Raw genomic sequence first — 17223 nt, forward strand, 5'->3', positions numbered from 1 at the left:
CCCCAGACTACCAGCTTTCTTCCCATGACTAGTTAGTTACTCACTGTGCTGTTTACATATTGGGCACCCAGTGAGCACCTATCTTTTACACTTTTGTGTACCAGGTTAGAAAGCCTTTATCTGCAAAACCATAGCTGTAAACATCTGACCCAAGCCCGTAAGACTTTAAAGCATGCTTCTTACTTGCTCACCAAGTTGCCTTATCTGTCCTTATAAAACCAAATATATGAGGGTTTTAGAAAAAAAAAAAAAAAAAGAGAGACATCCTTGCTTTGCAACCTTGTCCTATTCTGGGTCAGAAGATTGTCAATTGCTATTCGACTCTGCCCTGAATTTGATGCATGAATTTTAAAGAAAGCCAGTCCTTTCTGTGCCATAACTCAGTGGGACACATTCCCACAGCCAAATATGAATCCATTTCTCATTCATTCTCTGCCAAGAATCTAAGGTACATTTTGCCCTGAATTTAGGACTCAGAAACAGGAAAGGCGATATCTTTCTCAATACCCCCACACAGATTTCTTACTCTTGCCCTTCCCAAAACATTACATAAGTTAAACATACCTGTTCTTACCCAAGAGGACTTCAACAGCTGAGATAAGTTGAGCTGCGGGTACTGGAAGGCTAGAAAGAGAGAAGGGTTAGAAAAGGAGAAAGATCCATAAAAACATGTTTGCAACAATCAGAATGGTAAGTGTTCCAGGGAATGCTGGGTAAGTCACAACACATGGCCTCGCCTATGCTAATTAGCTCTACAGACGGAAAAACATAGTGCCAGACTAGGGTGAAGGCAGGGACAATAAGAGGGTTCTGAGCACATCAGTCTCCAGGAGAAAGAGGGAGAAAGAGAAAGAAAGGGCTTACTCAAGCGACATCATGGGACATTACTTCACAGAGCCCCGTAGACGTTCCCCTTGAAATGTCACTGTTCCGGAGCAATGAGTTTTCACACTGTGTTCCTCAGCACCCTGGGATTTCCCAGCAATGACTCAGGCCGAGTAAAGTGCCCCTGTGTTCAGATACTTACTATTTTATCCATATCTGCACTGTGTATCACTGAAAGCTGCTTTTCATAAATAACAACTTTATCCCTGCCTACTTTTGCATTTTACAGGTTATTCTTTTTCATTTAAAAATTACCAGTACACTAAAATCCGGTAGGAATCATTAAGCCATTTGGCTGTTCCATTTTGGAAAAGAGTTTGATATCCTTTTTGCCTGACTTTAACTCTGGAATCTGCTGATTTTTTTTTTTTTTTTTTTTGAAGTAAACATTTCCCCACCCCTACGCCACTCCATTTGTACTGTAAATACAGGAAGGAAGGTTTTGTTTGTTTCTTTTCTTTTTCCTTTCTAACTGTACACACAGTAAAACTCACTCTTTCTGGTGTAGTGTTAATGGGCTTTGACAAATGCAAAGAGGTGTGTAACCACCACCACGATAAAGACATGGAACGCTCCCATCACCCTCCAAAATTGCTTTCTGCTTCCCTCTTGCAGTCTCGCTTTCCTCGCACCCTTCACCGCTGGCAACCACAGATCTGTCCTCGGTCCCTCTGGTTTCACCTTCTCCAGAACTGTATTGTCTGGGATCGCACCCTTGAGTCTCTAAAGAGAATAAAAAAGCCAGCCCGGGGGGAGGGGCGGGCTCCAGACACCTACCCTGGAGTGATCTGAGAAGCTGTAATTTTATCTGATTTACATTCTGGATTTCTGCTAACTGTTTCATTTGAGAAAAAAAAAAAAAAAAAGGAGGTCCACCCGCAGCCACTTTCCCAGCACCCCACAGGAGAGCAGCACTCACGCTCCGCGATCTGCAGCACCGGGTACCCCAGGTAGAAACTGAATTCCACCACACTCAGGTTCCTGAGCAGCTCACTCACTTCAGACCCATTCAGAAAGCCCTGCGAGCCCTTAACCGCAAAGACGATGTTCACCGGGCCCCGCCGAGGAGCCATCCTTGAAGATCCCACGGTGATATTCAAGATCTGAAAGAGAGGCACCGGAATCAGCTTCTAAAATAAATGAAAACGTCTAGCGGAAAGCCTGACTGTGATTTCTCTCTCAAAATTTCCCTTTCCATTTTTTTTCCTTTAAGGGAGGTAACATTTTTAAAAGAAGAGTGACTGGCTTCACAACCTGGTTCTCTCCTGTAATACTTTAAACCCTCAGTTTACTAACCATGTTTTTTACATTAAGTGAGGAACTGAGCACAGGTATTTATCACCTCTCCCTCCCCTTTTTCTTCTCACCCCAGATCCCACTGAAATAACAGTAAGATGAACAAAGGGGAATAAATCTACAACAGCACTGAGAGTAGAGGAAAACCAGATATTCTGTCAAATTATGGACGATGGAGAGAGGATGGGACCATGCTGACACAAACCAGGACAGAGGGAACCGAGACCCTAAACATACACAGGCACAGACCACAGTCACACCGAGAGCGTTCCCCCGGGGGCCCCAGGAGGCCTGCATGGCAGAGACCCATAGGACCTGAGGCTAGCAAACTGCAGAACAGCAACTAGGGCCGCTAAGTGACGACTGTGTGCCAACAGCTGAATCACCTGTTCTCTCCCTTTTTTTCCCCTTCTAACTTCACACCAAGGCCAACTCAGAAGGGCCAGCAGCAGCCCACCTTCACCCCAGGAGCTCAAAGAACTGTGGAAGGTGAGGAAGATAAGCTCCCTGCCTGAGAGGACCCAAGACCCACTGCAGGGTGGCTCCTAAGCAGGAAGGTGGGTGGAGATAACTGTAGTGCACACAAGAGACAAAGAAGGAAAGAGAATGAAAGAGCAGCTCTGCCACGAAAAACACACGAACATGCTTCATCCCCAGGGTACGATCTTCTCATCCTACATGGCGGGCAGGGGATATCTGTCTGTCTGTCTCTGACCACACACTGCCGGTAACCAGGGCTCCGATGAATCTTCCCATCAGGGAACACACAGACTCTGACGCAAACACAGACTCCACAGTTGAAGGGGAAAGATGAACAGGGTGCCAAAACTAACCACCTGCTTCCTCATTCCTAAAGACAACCACCAACAGTCCACAGACGTTCACAGAAAACTAATAGCACAATGAGCGAAGGACCAAGATCAACCAAGAACAACGGCAAAGAAATAATGCAGAGAAAACAGAGGTGACTTAGGACACGAAAGACAACTTATTAGCCATTCTGATTAATATTCAAGGTGATGTTGTATCATCATTCAAGACGAGCCTGCATCATTAAAGAAAAGACTGTAAAGGAAAAAGAGCAAACAACAATGAGAAAGAGAGACGGCTAAAAGAAAATTCAAGAGGGACAGAAACACACAATGAACACAGCTGGAGACTAAATTAATGACTTGGAGGACAAGGTTTAGAAAATCTGCTTTTTAAAAAAAAAGAATTTAAAGAAGAGATGGAAAAAATAGGAAATATGGAAGGGGAACCCAGGAGCACCGAAATCCATTTACTATGAATTCTAGAGAGAACAAAGAATAGGGAGGAATAAATATGAAGGAAACGTAAAAACATCAGCATTTCCTTACAACACAAAGAAAGCCTGTTCTCTGACTAGTAGCTACATTTTCTGTTCTTAAAGTGAAGCACCGCAGGTCAAGGTATTCAATACTATGAAACACCAGTGGATTCAGACACCACACCATTGGCTATTTAAGTTGATACTGTTCCCTTCTAGAACATTCTTGCTTTCCCGGCACAGGCTCATCTCTCTTCCGCTCATCATATCGGGGCTGCCCAGTTATTGAGCTACTGTGCAATCTTCAAATACGCTCAGCCTACTCGTGCTCTGTGGACTGGAGGCCGTGGAAAGGAGATGCAACCTGATCTACGTGAGCTGAAACTCCTCTGCTGGAGGGAATCAGAGTTAAGGGTGTCTTAAAACATTACGATGCGGGGAGGGTATAGCTTAGTGGTAGAGTGTGTGCTTAGCATTCACAAGGTCCCGGGTTCAATCCCCAGTACCTCCATTAAAATAAATAAATAGACAAACCTAATTATCACCCCCAAAGAAATTAATACAACATTGTAAACCACTATACTTCAATTTTTAAAAAAAGAACACTCATTTAAAAAAAATTACAAAACTAGCTCCTGTTTCAAAGACAGAGCCTCTTGCCTTGCACTGAGTGCCATTCCCACCTGCACCGTGAGGTTATACGTCCCCTGCTGGTGTTTCCTCACTTCCGACAGGGCGACCATCAGGCCCTTCTCAATGCGCTGGGTGAAGTTGCAGAAGCCAGTATCCACACTCTGAGGCACAAACTGAAGTACTGAAAAGAAGGACAGCATGACAGTCCCACGAACTAGGCATTTCTTTAACATGAAGGAATGAGGAGAGGGACAAAATAGTGTCTAAATCAACGAACTCATCCACAGTACGGGATTACGAACTATGATGTATTATTATTTTTTATTAAGGTATAGCTGCTGTACATTATTATATGTTTCAGGTGTACAACATAGTGATTCACAATTTTTAAAGGTTATATGCTCCATTTATAGTTATTATAAAATATTGGCTATATTCTTGTGTTGTACAATGTATCCTTGTAGCTTATTTATTTTATACATAGTAGTTTGTACCTCTTAATTCGCTACCCATCTCATGCCCCTCCCCCCTTCCCACTCCCCAATGGTAACCACTAGTTTGTTCTCTATATTTGTGCACCTGTTTCTTTTTTGTCGTATTCACTAGTTTGTTTCATTCTTTAGACTCCACATATGAGTGAGATCATACAATATTTGTCTTTCTCTGTCTAACTTATTTCACTTAGCATAATGCCCTCCAAGGACATCCATGTTGTTGCAAATGGCAAATTTCCTTCTTTTTTATGGCTGAGTAGTGTTCCATTATTTATACCACATGCTCCTTATCTGTTCATCTGTTGATGGACACTTAGGTTGTTTCCCTATCTTGGCAATTATAAATAATGCTGCCATGAACATTGTGGTACATCTAGCTTTTTAAATTAGTGTTTTCATTTTTTTTGGATATATACCCAAGAGTGGAACTGCTGGGTCATGTGTTAGTTCTGTTTTCAGTTTTTTCAGAAACTTCCATACTGTTTTCCACAATGGCTGCACCAATTTACATAACCACCAATAATGTATAAGGATCTACAATGTATTATTTATATGTATGAGATCATGGAAATGTAGAAAGCCAACTGAACCAAATGAATATACACAATGTGAAGGTGACTTGTATCATTTTAAAATGGAAAAATATCTAAGGTAACAACTGGAGCATCAAAAGATGCAACAGTGAAAATTTTCAAATATAAATAAACTCATTAGAGATGAATTCTTAAGTACTTATGGGTGAAATGACATGATAGCTGGTCTTGTTTTAAAACACTCCAGCTTCATCAAAAAAAAGTTTGTGTAAGATCAACGAGACAAAATTGGGAAAATGTTGATAATTTTTTCAGCTTGGTAATGGGCATGTGTGGGCTAAATGTTAGTCTCTCTACTTTTGTATCTGTTTTAAAAATGTCCATAACAAAACGTTAAATAACATTAAGGAATTACTGTTAATTTTAGGGAGTGTGATAACAGTATTGTGTACAGATGTGTGTGTATGTATGAATGCATGTACATGTATGTGCATGTGTTTATATACGTGTATATATACATATATGTTTAAGGTCTTATCTTTTAGAGGCAGAGGCTGAAATACTTAGGAATGAGATAACATGATGCCGTATCAAATTAATATGAAAGGAGGGGATGTGGTAAGTGTGTAGACATAACAAAATGGCTAGTAGTTGAAAACCAGTGAAGCTGTACAATGAGTCCATGAGGGTTCATTAAACTAATTCTGTATATTTTTGAACATGCTGGAAATTTTCCATAATTTTACAGTTTTTTTTAAATTTAAATAATAAATTTTAACACAATCCTCTCCCAATTTTCTAAAAACATAAAAAATAAAAAGAAATTCTATTTACAAATCAAAACAACTATGCTCAGTTTTCTTACCAGTTTGAACTTGGAACCTGGACTCTGGCACAAAGAAGGAAGGTTTCACAGCCAAGATTAAAGGAGTTTGGTCACGTACAAGTTTACTATTTATAAGTACATTTATGACTGATATGGCCGTGTAAACGAAGGGACCAGATGTTACCAGAAAAGTGAAGTCAGCAAATAGTTCATAAACCTATGAAAATAAAAAATGCAAAAGACATTAATTATCAGATTTGAGGGTACCATAACTCAAACTTAAAGGAAGTTGTATTGAGTAGGAAAATAATGAAGTAAAAAAATAAATAGGTACTTTTAAATGAAGGGGTAGTGCTTCACAGATAATTAAAATTTTATTTTAGTTATGCCTCTTACACATCTGCCAACTCTCTCAAAAACAGCACAAAATTACATAAGCAAGGACAGTGAAAAAGAATAGTTAAAAATATAAACTGAATAAGGAATTAAGGAGAATTCAGGGTGTTTTGCTGTATTTAACCCACATATAAAGAAGCACTTACTCTATTAAGCAGAGCTGTCCGAAAGAAATATGTGAGCCACATATGCAGTTTTTAAATTTCTGGTAGCCACATTAAAAAATATAAAAAGAAACCAGTGAAATTCATTTTAAATACATTTTACTTAACCCAGTATATCAGACCTATCTAATTGCAGGCAATGTAAAAAAATATTAATGAGATATTTTACGGTTTTTTTTCATTAAGTCTTTGAAATCTGGTGTGTATCTTGCACTGACAGCACATCTCATTTGGGACAAGCCCCATTTCGCAAGCTCAACAGCCACATGTAGCTCATGGCTCCATTCAGGATGGCACAGGTCTAAAGCATGGCTTTCTGAGCTCATAGGAGAGAGGAGGCACTAGCCGGCGTCCAGCATAAAACATCTAGAAATCCATCTCTGTCTCACTCCATGTACAGAAACATACATGTGCACTCACTCTTAACTCTAATTTAAACTCTAATCCAAGCCCTTTCACGTAAATCAAGGGAAGCGAGATCATTAGGTCATCGCCCCAAGGTCTGGTTTTAGAGCCCTTTGTTCCAACTCTGTCAACCCTTCCTCCTGACGGACAAAACCTGGCCTCATCTGGGGTCAGAAAGGGCTGCCCTGAAGAAGTGACATTTGAGTGGGATCCCAAGGATGAGCGGGTGTCCACAAGGAGAAGGGAGGGGAGAGGGGAACGAGACTGTCCTGCTCCCGTTACGATGTGCACACGCCCCGAGTGCCCACGCCAGACTTCCACGCCGCAGGGACCCACCTTGAGCTCCACCACTCGGTGGAAGTGACTCCTCAGCACCTCTTTGATGGATGTGATGATGTACTCCTGCACAGCTCTGCGGGCCAGCACTGCAGATCCAAGCCAACCATCAATGCACTTCAGTGTCCTTATGAATGAGCCCGTCCACGGCCTCCCTCACTCAGCGCGGAGAAGCAGGATCCAGCCCATTCTCTTCCCTCCTCCCCCCACCTTCCGCGGTCCGGCTCCTGCCGTGTCCCCTCTGCTCCACTCCTGCTCCACCTCTTCTGCCATCTGCGCCCCTCTTCCTCATTTCCATCCCATATCCCCATCAAGATGGACACACAGAGACATGCTGATAGGCATCACTTTGTATTCAAGCCTACAGTCACGGGGCCCGCAACCTGCCCCTTCTCACAGAGGAACACAAGGGGGAGCCCGATCAAGGGGCCACAGTCACCAGGCTTGCAGAGACATGACATCAAAGGTACTCCAGCCCCACGCGACCAGAGCAGCCAGGCAGCTGCAAGGGAAGCTGCTGCCTGTCAGCTGGTGACGCAGGCTGCAGACGGGGAGGAAGTTCAGGTCTGTGACCCCACTCAGAGGATGTCTAATAGGGGAGGGTATAGCTCAGTGACAGAGCACGTGCTTAGGATACCGAAGGTCCTGAGTTCAATCCTTGGTACCTCTTTACATAAACAAACAAACAAGCAAGCAAGCAAGCAAGCAAGCAAGCAAGCGAACAAACCTAATTACCCCTGCCCCGGCCTCCCCCAAAAAATCAGGATAGCTGGTCACTCCACGTCTCTCTCCTCAGAGTCCAAGTGATATTTACAGGAATAGATAAGAACAAAGTGCTCCCTCTTCTCCAGGAAAAGTGAGAACAGTAAATCAGTAAGAAGCTGCAGGCGTGGCCCTTACACATTTGCCCAACTGCCTGAACTAAGCATGAAGGTGTTTTTGCCTTAACCACATCATCTATGCATCGAATGGGTTCTGAGCTCCAAAAACAAAAATCCCAGCAAACACTTCGAAGGCCCATTTGAATCTTGTCTTCATTCTTGTTTCCACTGCTAGCTAATCTGTAACATTTTATGGGTGCTTTTTATAGGCCAGGCACTGAGGTAAGTATTTTAGATACATTAATGCATTTAAATCTTTCAACAGCCCAATCAAGTAGGTACCACTATCCTCCCTGTTTAAATAGTTGAGGAAACTGAGGCTCAGAAAGGCTACATAACCATCCGGATCACTCCCAGGAGGGAGGCAAAGGAGTGAGGATTACAGCCCAGGAGGAGCCTGGGGTCCAAGGCCTGCACCCTTCACCACGTTTACCGCCTGAGCATCTCCTACAAGCACCGACAGAGAGGCGACGTGAGGCAAGGCCTTACCAGTTGTGATCAGATAGGCATCAGGAACCGTAATATCACACACATACGGCAGCTTGGTGGTGACCAGAGCTGGAGTGTGAATCAGCTGCTTCGGGAGTGGGGGTGGTCCCAGGATGAAGGGACGGAGGCGGGGGCGCCGTGTCACCCTCGTGGGGATTCTGACTTGCAGTGTTGCTGTTCGGGGCGGTGACAACAGGATTCTCTGAGGCAGCCCTGGTGTCTGGCGTGCTCAGTGCAGTGGAGGTGTTCCCGGGGAAGCCTGTGGGTGCGAACGACGGGCCGTGCAAACGCCCTGGCTCTGTAGGTAGAGGTGAGGGGACCACCTCGGGAACAGATGAGGACGCTGACATCAGGGACACAGCGGTGGCCGGCACCGTGGGGGCAGGAATGACTCCAGAGAAAGAGGATAAGGCAAATGTGGGCTGGTTCGTAGCACTGATATCATCCTCAGAAGGTGTCGGGGTTGGAAAGAGAGAGGATTCGGTTAGGATGGGTGTAGCATGAACAGCAGTCAGAAGTGACATGACGTGAACAGTCGAAATGGGCTCAGAACCTGGCGGCACCGCTGTGGCAGCTGCAGGGTCACGGGACATGAGCGAAAACTCAAAATCGGAGGTAGTTTCAGTGAAAGCTGAGGTAAAACGAGCTTCAGAGTCTGTCAGTGACACCGTGGCTGCTTCTGAGAACTTGAGAGGATCAGAGGGGAAGCTGGGGAGGAGTGACATTTGAGGGGAATGGGGTAGAGGAGGGAGTGTATGTAAAAGAAGCTCTGAGCTTGGCCAGAGCTGAGAAAATGCAAGGTTTGTGGAGTTGGGAACAGAAAACTGAGGGGGCTGCAAATGGACAGAGTTAGTCCATGGAAGTGTCTCAACCAAGGCAGAAGCTGCCAGAGGAGAGACAGCGGACGAGTCGCTGGACATGGGAGATGGAGAAGCAAGCCCCGCTGAGGCCGGAGGGAGCCCGCTGCTGAAGTCCAGCGGCGGGGTGGAGAAAAGGCTGGGTGCGGAACCCAAAACACTTGCACTTTCATGAGGGGGGAAGCTGGCAGGTTCTTGGTCGGCGAAAAGTGAAGACGCCACTGATCTGTCCAAACCGTAAGACGGAAGAAGACCCGGGCCTCTGGGCGACAGCAATGGTGTGTTTTTGTTTGCTGTGACGGGGAAAGACGAGTCAGGGAGGGCACTGGTGGGGACCAAGGATGGCGTGACTTGAGTTTCAGCAACAGGGGAGGGGCCGAAAGCAGCAGCATCAAGTGACAGAGGTACAGAGAGGGGTCCGTGGGGAGGAGACACGTGTGTGCTCAGAACACCACTCGTGTCCCCACTAGCTGACACACCGATGCTCACTGCTGAGATGTCCGCAGACGGAGAAGAAAGGGGGACTGTCGGTCTGGAGGGGAAAAGGGTATTAAATTCTTGAGGGTCATCCTCAAACTCAGAGAAGTCCGCCACAACGCTGCTCAGTGGAGAGATGCTGCTCGCTTCCAAGAGGGTCAAGGACAGGGTCTCAGCACCATCCCCTGACCCCACGTCCTTCTCCGTGAGGCTCGCGGACACCACATACCGAGGTGACACCGCAGTGCAGGACACGCACCACATGGACGGTCTGAACGGGGACACCGGGCTCCAGATGGGAGTGTCGCCTGCATGACTTGGGACCACTGCATGGCCAGGCAACTCTGACGTCTCACTGGAGTTGCCGGGAAGCAAGGGGTTATATGAAACATCAGTGGGTTGAGCAGGAAAGGATCCAAGCTCAAGAGAAGTTGAAAACAAAGCCGAATGTGTATGGCTGCCGCTGACAGCAAAGGCCGTCCGGGACAGGGCTACAGGGTGGCCTGTTCCTGGAGACACAGTTTCATCTAGACTGTGACCCAAAGCAGTGGTCATATCAAGGTGCCTGTCTGTACTCACGGCCAGAACATCCTCTGGAGGTGGTGAGACCTCCCCTGCCAGGGGAGACGGCTGCTGAGTACCACCAGCACCCAGCAGCCGGGACTCTGAAGATTGAGAGCTAAAAAGGAGGGTTTCTGCACTCTCCATTCCTGAAGCCATGATCTCTGGCAAAGTCCTGCTTGATATGTGCCCATAAGTATCAGTAGGATAAAACACCAGATTTCTACTCAGAGTTGGAATTATGCCCTCGGAAGTGGGAAAAGTGGACCGAAAAGCATTGAAATGACTCGGGGATTCAGCATACGTGGTAGGTCGCTGCACTGGGTTTTGCCAGGCCGACGTCACTTCCTCATCTTGTAAAGAAATGATGGGTAGCGAAGGAGTCAGCACGGGGTCGAACATCTCCTTGGGCAGCCCTGGCGGGCTGAACGTGACGTATCGCATCGGAGAAACCACACGGGAAGTGGTCCAGCGAGTCTCTGGCAGAAAGTTGTCCATTTCATCATCATCTGTGACCTCGTTGCTCATCACTGACACATAATGTGCCACAAATATGCTGTGATCTGCTGTCCTTTGGGTCCATGTTCCTTGGTTAAAAAAGACTGTATCAAAAGCAGTGGTGGATGGAGAGGATGGGATGGGGAGGGAACTGCTGTGCTGGGACCCTGGGGCAGTTTCTGTTAAGGCCACGTGTGCAATGCTGTGCTCAGGGCTCTCCCTCAGCATGCGCTCCACGGAGGATAAAGAAAGGTTGTGCTGATCCAGAGGGAGATCATCTACGAAGAAAATAAAAGCCGAGTTCAGCTGCCAAGACAATGCAAGTCACACTACGAACATTTTGTTTCAGATACACAAACACACTCATTCAACAAATGTCCACTCACTGTGAACAACCACAATTCACAGTTGAAAGTTAAACAACCAACTGGAAGCCAGAAATTGCCAGAATTACTGTCACCATAATACCTGCAAATGGTCATAAATCTGAGCACCACTTTTACTTAAGTGTGTGTGTGTGTGTGTGTGTACATACCGACATGTTTCTCTTACTTTCTAACACCACCAAAGAATACGACTAATGGTGGAGGCCTTAACAGGTTGTCTGGCCTGTTCTCTTTCATTTATTATGTGAAAAAGAGAGGGTCAGAGAAGGCAACTAAATCAATTACATGATCACCCAGACAGAGGTGGCACTGGAATCTGAGGGTAAGCCTGACTTGACTTCCAGGCCCATGCTCTTTTTCTTCCATAAGAGTTGTCTCCAGAGAAATGAACATGACCATGCTGACAGCGTCACCCACTACCCAGGGAAGAGGTCAGCAGTTCCCCAGTTACAGGACCTCCCACCTCCAGGCCTCAGACGACCTTCAGGCTCACCGCTCCTCATTCCGTGTCCCACTCTCACGTCTTCCAAGCTATGCGCTGGCCAGATGAGCTACCTGCAGCTCCCCATCCGAATTCTCTGTGGCACGGCGACTTTGTACATCCCTCTCTGCCTGGGGTGGCCTTCCCCAGCTCTCTACCTGGATTGCTCCTGCCAGCCCTGAGATGCAGCAGAGACATCAGCTCCCTCCTCAATACTCCCCACGTGGGTCAGTACCTCTCCTTCAGCTTCTACCAGTCACATCTGTTAACTGAAATGAACGGTCTGCTCATTACACTGTGAGCTTCTTGAGGACAGAGACTGTTGATCTGTTTCCCTATGCCTAGCACAGTGAGTGTCATGTAGTAAGAGCTCAATAATCATTTGTTAAGTGAATGAATAAATAAATGAATGGTGTCTGAGGACCAAGTTCTGACATGTACCAAAAGCACTGTATTATCCCCTCAAACTTTCACATTCTTCACCCTTGCGATGGTTATCATTGTGACTTAAGTGGTTTAGGTGTCTCTACCTGTAATTCAGATACACTGTAGAAAGAGGCAGGAAATGCAATGGCCCAGAACTCTGATGAAGGCCCAGGGCACAGGGTACCATCCACTGCTGCACAGGCTGGACACTGAGCAACTATCATGACATAACAACACCCTCCTCTCACTTATCCAGTCTATCAGAACACAAGTGTGTGAAACAGTATAGAGATAATCTTGAATTCACTATTTTTATTCTTTTTAAAGTAAGTTATGTCTATTCTATTCCTGGCAATATGACAGACTAGAGATCCCGAAGCCTTAACACTTCTTAACAATGATGCTTAATTAATGTCCAAAAACATCCTCGTACAGGACTGAGTGAGCCCTCAAGACGACGAGGGACATATGCTGAGTACAGGAGCAAAGCAGGAGCTGGACCAGGGAGGTCAGCACTGAAGTCACCAAATAGCCTAAAAGGACACTGGACCAGACAGCCTAAAGCTCAGGCCGTGGGGGCCTGAGGGACAAGTAAGGGGTCTGGACAGTTGAAGACCATCTCCTAAGAGTGGAGACCCAAGAAGTGCCTTACTCTCAGGGAAAGAGTGAATTAGGAAGAAAGACAGCCTCCCCTCAGACGACAGCAAGAAAAAGTGTTTCAACTTTGACTTCATGCAGATATTTTACAAAAAGTCTCCCCAAGTTTGGAATATACTACTTGTATGGTCCTAAAGACTGTATGTTAAGAATCATAATTTTAAGTGGACCAGGCCTGCAATGCCTACCAGAGGCTAACATAGAACATCTCCAGAAAAACACACTCTCAAACCAGGCATCAAAGTATTCCTGCAGGTAGAATTCCAACAAACATGAGCACGAAGTTTAAAATTACAAGACACGTAAGAAATAAGGTACTATGCAAAAAAGTCAAGAAATATCTCCACCAAAAGTAAAAAGAAACCCACACAACTAGTATCAGATCTGTAAAGACTTCCAATTACGGAATATATTTTTTAAGTATGTTTAACTTATTTAAAATTATAAAGAAGGGACTGAAAACATGAGTAGAAGCAAAAGACCATGAAAAATGGCCACAAAGATTTGAAGAACAACCAAAAGACATTTGGAAGCAAAAACATATAATAATTAAAGATTTAAAACTGAATATATAATGTACAATAAACAATGAAAAGTAATTTAGACATTGCTGAGGAGAGATTTAGAGAACTGGAGGACAGATCTGGAAATTACTCAGAATGGAGCACACAGAAACAAAAGGAGAATATAAAAAAGAGGAGGTAAGAGACATGAAAGACAGAATGAGACAGTCCAACATACATCTGATCAAAGTTTTAAAAAGAAGTAATAGAGGGAATTGAGCAGAGACAATATTCAAAGAGATAGTGCTAAGAATGATCCAAAACTAATGAGAGATGAGAATCCTTCAGTTCAGGAAGATAAAGAACCCCAAGCCAGGTGAATTTCTACACATATGATGATATCAGAGAACAACAAAGATACAGAGAAACTGTAAAGGCTATGTGTTAAAATAAGGGCATTTTCATGTAATAAAAGTGGTTATACAAACAGAAGACCACTAGAGGAGTCTCTCGAAACAAGGATATACTTCAAAGGGAAAGGTAATTATCCCAGGAGGAACATCTGAGAATAGAGAATGTAAATGATAAAAACATGGTTAAATCTAAACAAACATTGATGGTATAAATGAACAATAATAATATGCAATTTGTGAGCTTGCAAAGGACATAATATAGAATTAAAATAGCTTATTACATCACACAGAAGCTGAAAGAGGGGCGTCCAGAGAAATTTGTGACTCACCAGCAGAGATAGAAATCAAGAGTCAAGACCAAAAAAAAAAAAAAGTTAAGACAAAATTCTGTGAATAGATTTTGTGTGTATACACTAAAATTGACAAGTGATATTTAGTCATACATTTATATAGACGCAACATTCCTACCTGGCTCCATTAGCATCTGAAAGTCCAAACTTATACCAGACGTAAGTGGTTTACTTGAAAGGGTCACACTCCTTTCTATGGAATGTGGTATTAAAAATAAAGAAGAAAACCAGTTCTCAAAGGTTTTTTGGTTATTTCATAGCAATATTCTCAGGCATTTGCTGTCTTCCATTCAACCTGGCTCTAGGATTTCTCGTCTACGTGCTTTTACTATTTACCCGCCACATTCCAAGCATGGGTAAGGGTAACGATCATAAAATTACAACTTGGGTAAAGAAGCAGCTGTTCATCTCCACAGCAAAGGCTAAAAAGTCATAAATTTAAGAAGTAATAAAATAAACATTCTATCCAACTCCGTAGCATATAGATTTAGAATTTTTCCTAAGGCTGTATTATTTTATGTGTCTATTTTAAAACTCTGCTATATGATATGATTTATTTTGAAATGTAAGATCTGAACAGAAAGTAAGATCCCTTTTTAAATGAATCAGAAAAAAATAAGCAAATAAAATGAATCAGAAACATTGTAAGTGCACTGGAAGACTGCAAGAGAGAAAACAGTAAAGAAAGGGGCATTTAGTGCCTAATATACGAGCCCAAGTATAGGATGCAAGTCAGAACTCAATCAATTCTACCTACAAAGGACAGGGGACAGGGAAGCAAAACAATCAGAAGAATGAAAATTTTTCCTGGCCAGTAAAACAGAGGAGCAAAAACTTCCTATGAAGACCGGTGAGGTATACCAAGCTGTGATGTTTTTTCCCCCTCCTTTTGGCCAAGCTCCAGGAGGGAGAAACCAACTCTAAAGAGACAGCAGCTGAAATGCCAGGGGAATCACTTCTGGAGTTAATTCAGGAAGAGGCTAGAAAACCCAGGTGAGTCTCTCCCAGCAGACAAGGCGTCAGGCACTCTAATTTCAAGCCCTGGAGATCAATTTTCAAGCTCTCAAGCGTTAGTTCACGCACCAGTGAAAGGTTCTCTCTGGGATGACAGAGGAAAAGGAACGAGGATGGTACACGAGGGATGGGGGATCCTGTTAAGATGCAAACCCTGTCCAGCAGGGCTGGGGGGAGCCCTGACATGTGGCCAGGCCTAACCACACTCTGAGTGGCAAGTATTGAGCCACCTTCTCCTGTGTAGACCGCACAACACATACCTATCAGGTGCCTACCCCGTACCCACTCCTGAGCAAGGTCCCTGCCATGCTCTACTTAATAGAGCCAGAGCCTCCCTAGTGCATGCGGATTCACAGTGATTACAGATTCACAAGGCACACCCACAGAACACAGGACACCAAAGGTGAACCCCAAAGCAAACCACAGACTTCGGGTAACAATGCTGTGCCAACGCAGGTTCACTCACTGTAACAAATGTACCGCTCTGGTGGGGGATGTGAATAATGGGGGCAGATAAACATGGGCAGGGGCAGGGGGTACACGGGAACTCTCTGTACCTTCTTCTCAATTTTGCTGTGAACCTGAAACTGCTCTTAAACGTAAAACTTTTTAAAAACTCATGAGGGAAATGCCTGTCTCTAGGAACTTGTTGGTCTCACCCACACATGCATAGTTTGCTGTTTTATTTATCTTTTTTGAAAGTCATGTTTTTCTATTATAGGGCATATATATAATGTTATATGTATGCCATATTTTCCTGGCAGTCTTCTCTAAATATAGTAGTCGATCATGGAATCATGAATTTTTCAGGCTGAATGCATCCTTTAAGACCTTGGCAATCCCCTTACATTGCAAATGAGGCTCAGAGTTTAAGCTGACTTGCTCAAAATAGCACCCGGGGCAGAGCCAGCCTAGAATGGCAGGTTTATAAGTTCTCAGTGATTGAATGCTCTTTACCCCACACCGTGTTTAGTCAAATCAGTCCATTTCATGAAGACTGCTGGTAAAGAAATTGCACTGAAAAACATGCTAAGTTATGCTATATTGAGGTGAGTTGAAAGCACACGCTAAACTCTGTGTTACTGAAACCCATGCAAAGGCACGCTTATTGAGCTGGGAGGCCCCGCCGGCCACACGGGACAGTTCACAGCTGCAGGCCTGGGCGCTTGGAAAACAAAACGTCCTCTGAGGGCTGGCCTGGGAAACCCAGGCGACAGCAGCGTCAAAAATCCCTGAAGCGCTTCAATCCAAACAGAACCATCACTTTTGTTTTTCTGCTAAACTGTGTAGTTTTCAAAGCATGATGAGTCACCTCAACTCTGGATATTAAGTCTACTTAATAAAAAACAAAAGCAGTCAGATAATTAAACCAAATCCAATTTGGTAAATCTTCAGCAACTTTCATCCCTCTTCTAGTTCTCAGGTTTGTCCTAAGGAGGATTTTAGTGCCATTATTAAAACCATCCTTCCCCCTTTCCTCACTTTTCATTTCTCTCTCTCTGGTTTAAAAAAAGAGTCTCTCCTCTTTCTCCAACCCCAAGTGTATACTAGCACCTCCTACCAGGTTTCTCTCTCCTCCAACTGGTACTGGTTTCATTATCAAATGCCAAGTAGATAAGAAATACTATTTATAAAGATATATCTATCAGGTTGCAGATAATAATATAAAGAACACCTGAGCTCCCATCACCCAGTTTAAGAAAAAAGACTATTACCCAGACCCCTGGCATCCCCCGTGCACCCCCTCCCATGGTTTCCCTTCCCGCTGAGGGAACCACGGTTTGGGATTGTACGTCCCTCATAGCCATGCTTTTCTTTGCAGTCTTGCCACTGGTATATATCCCTCCAGAGTCTCTTCTTCAGCTTTGTATGCTGTCAATCTTCATCCAGATGGAATTGATACTATATCTATTCTACTGCAACTTATTTTCTTCACTCCATACTGTTTGGCACCCATGAGCAGTTTTTTTTTTT

At 44.3% G+C, this 17223-nt stretch overlaps 1 protein-coding gene across 1 annotated transcript in view; it reads right to left on the reverse strand.

Moving 5' to 3' along the window:
• The window catches only part of KIAA1549 (KIAA1549 ortholog), a 142921-nt gene that overhangs the window by 55957 nt on the left and 69741 nt on the right, over nt 1–17223 (reverse strand). Inside the window, 7 exon segments of the mRNA XM_032483450.1 lie at nt 565–624; nt 1805–1988; nt 4153–4283; nt 5995–6172; nt 7257–7345; nt 8627–8708; nt 8710–11297. Coding sequence (XP_032339341.1) covers nt 565–624; nt 1805–1988; nt 4153–4283; nt 5995–6172; nt 7257–7345; nt 8627–8708; nt 8710–11297 — 3312 coding nt within the window.

Source organism: Camelus ferus, chromosome 7 (assembly GCF_009834535.1).
Source record: "Camelus ferus isolate YT-003-E chromosome 7, BCGSAC_Cfer_1.0, whole genome shotgun sequence".
Classification (NCBI taxonomy): domain Eukaryota; kingdom Metazoa; phylum Chordata; class Mammalia; order Artiodactyla; family Camelidae; genus Camelus; species Camelus ferus.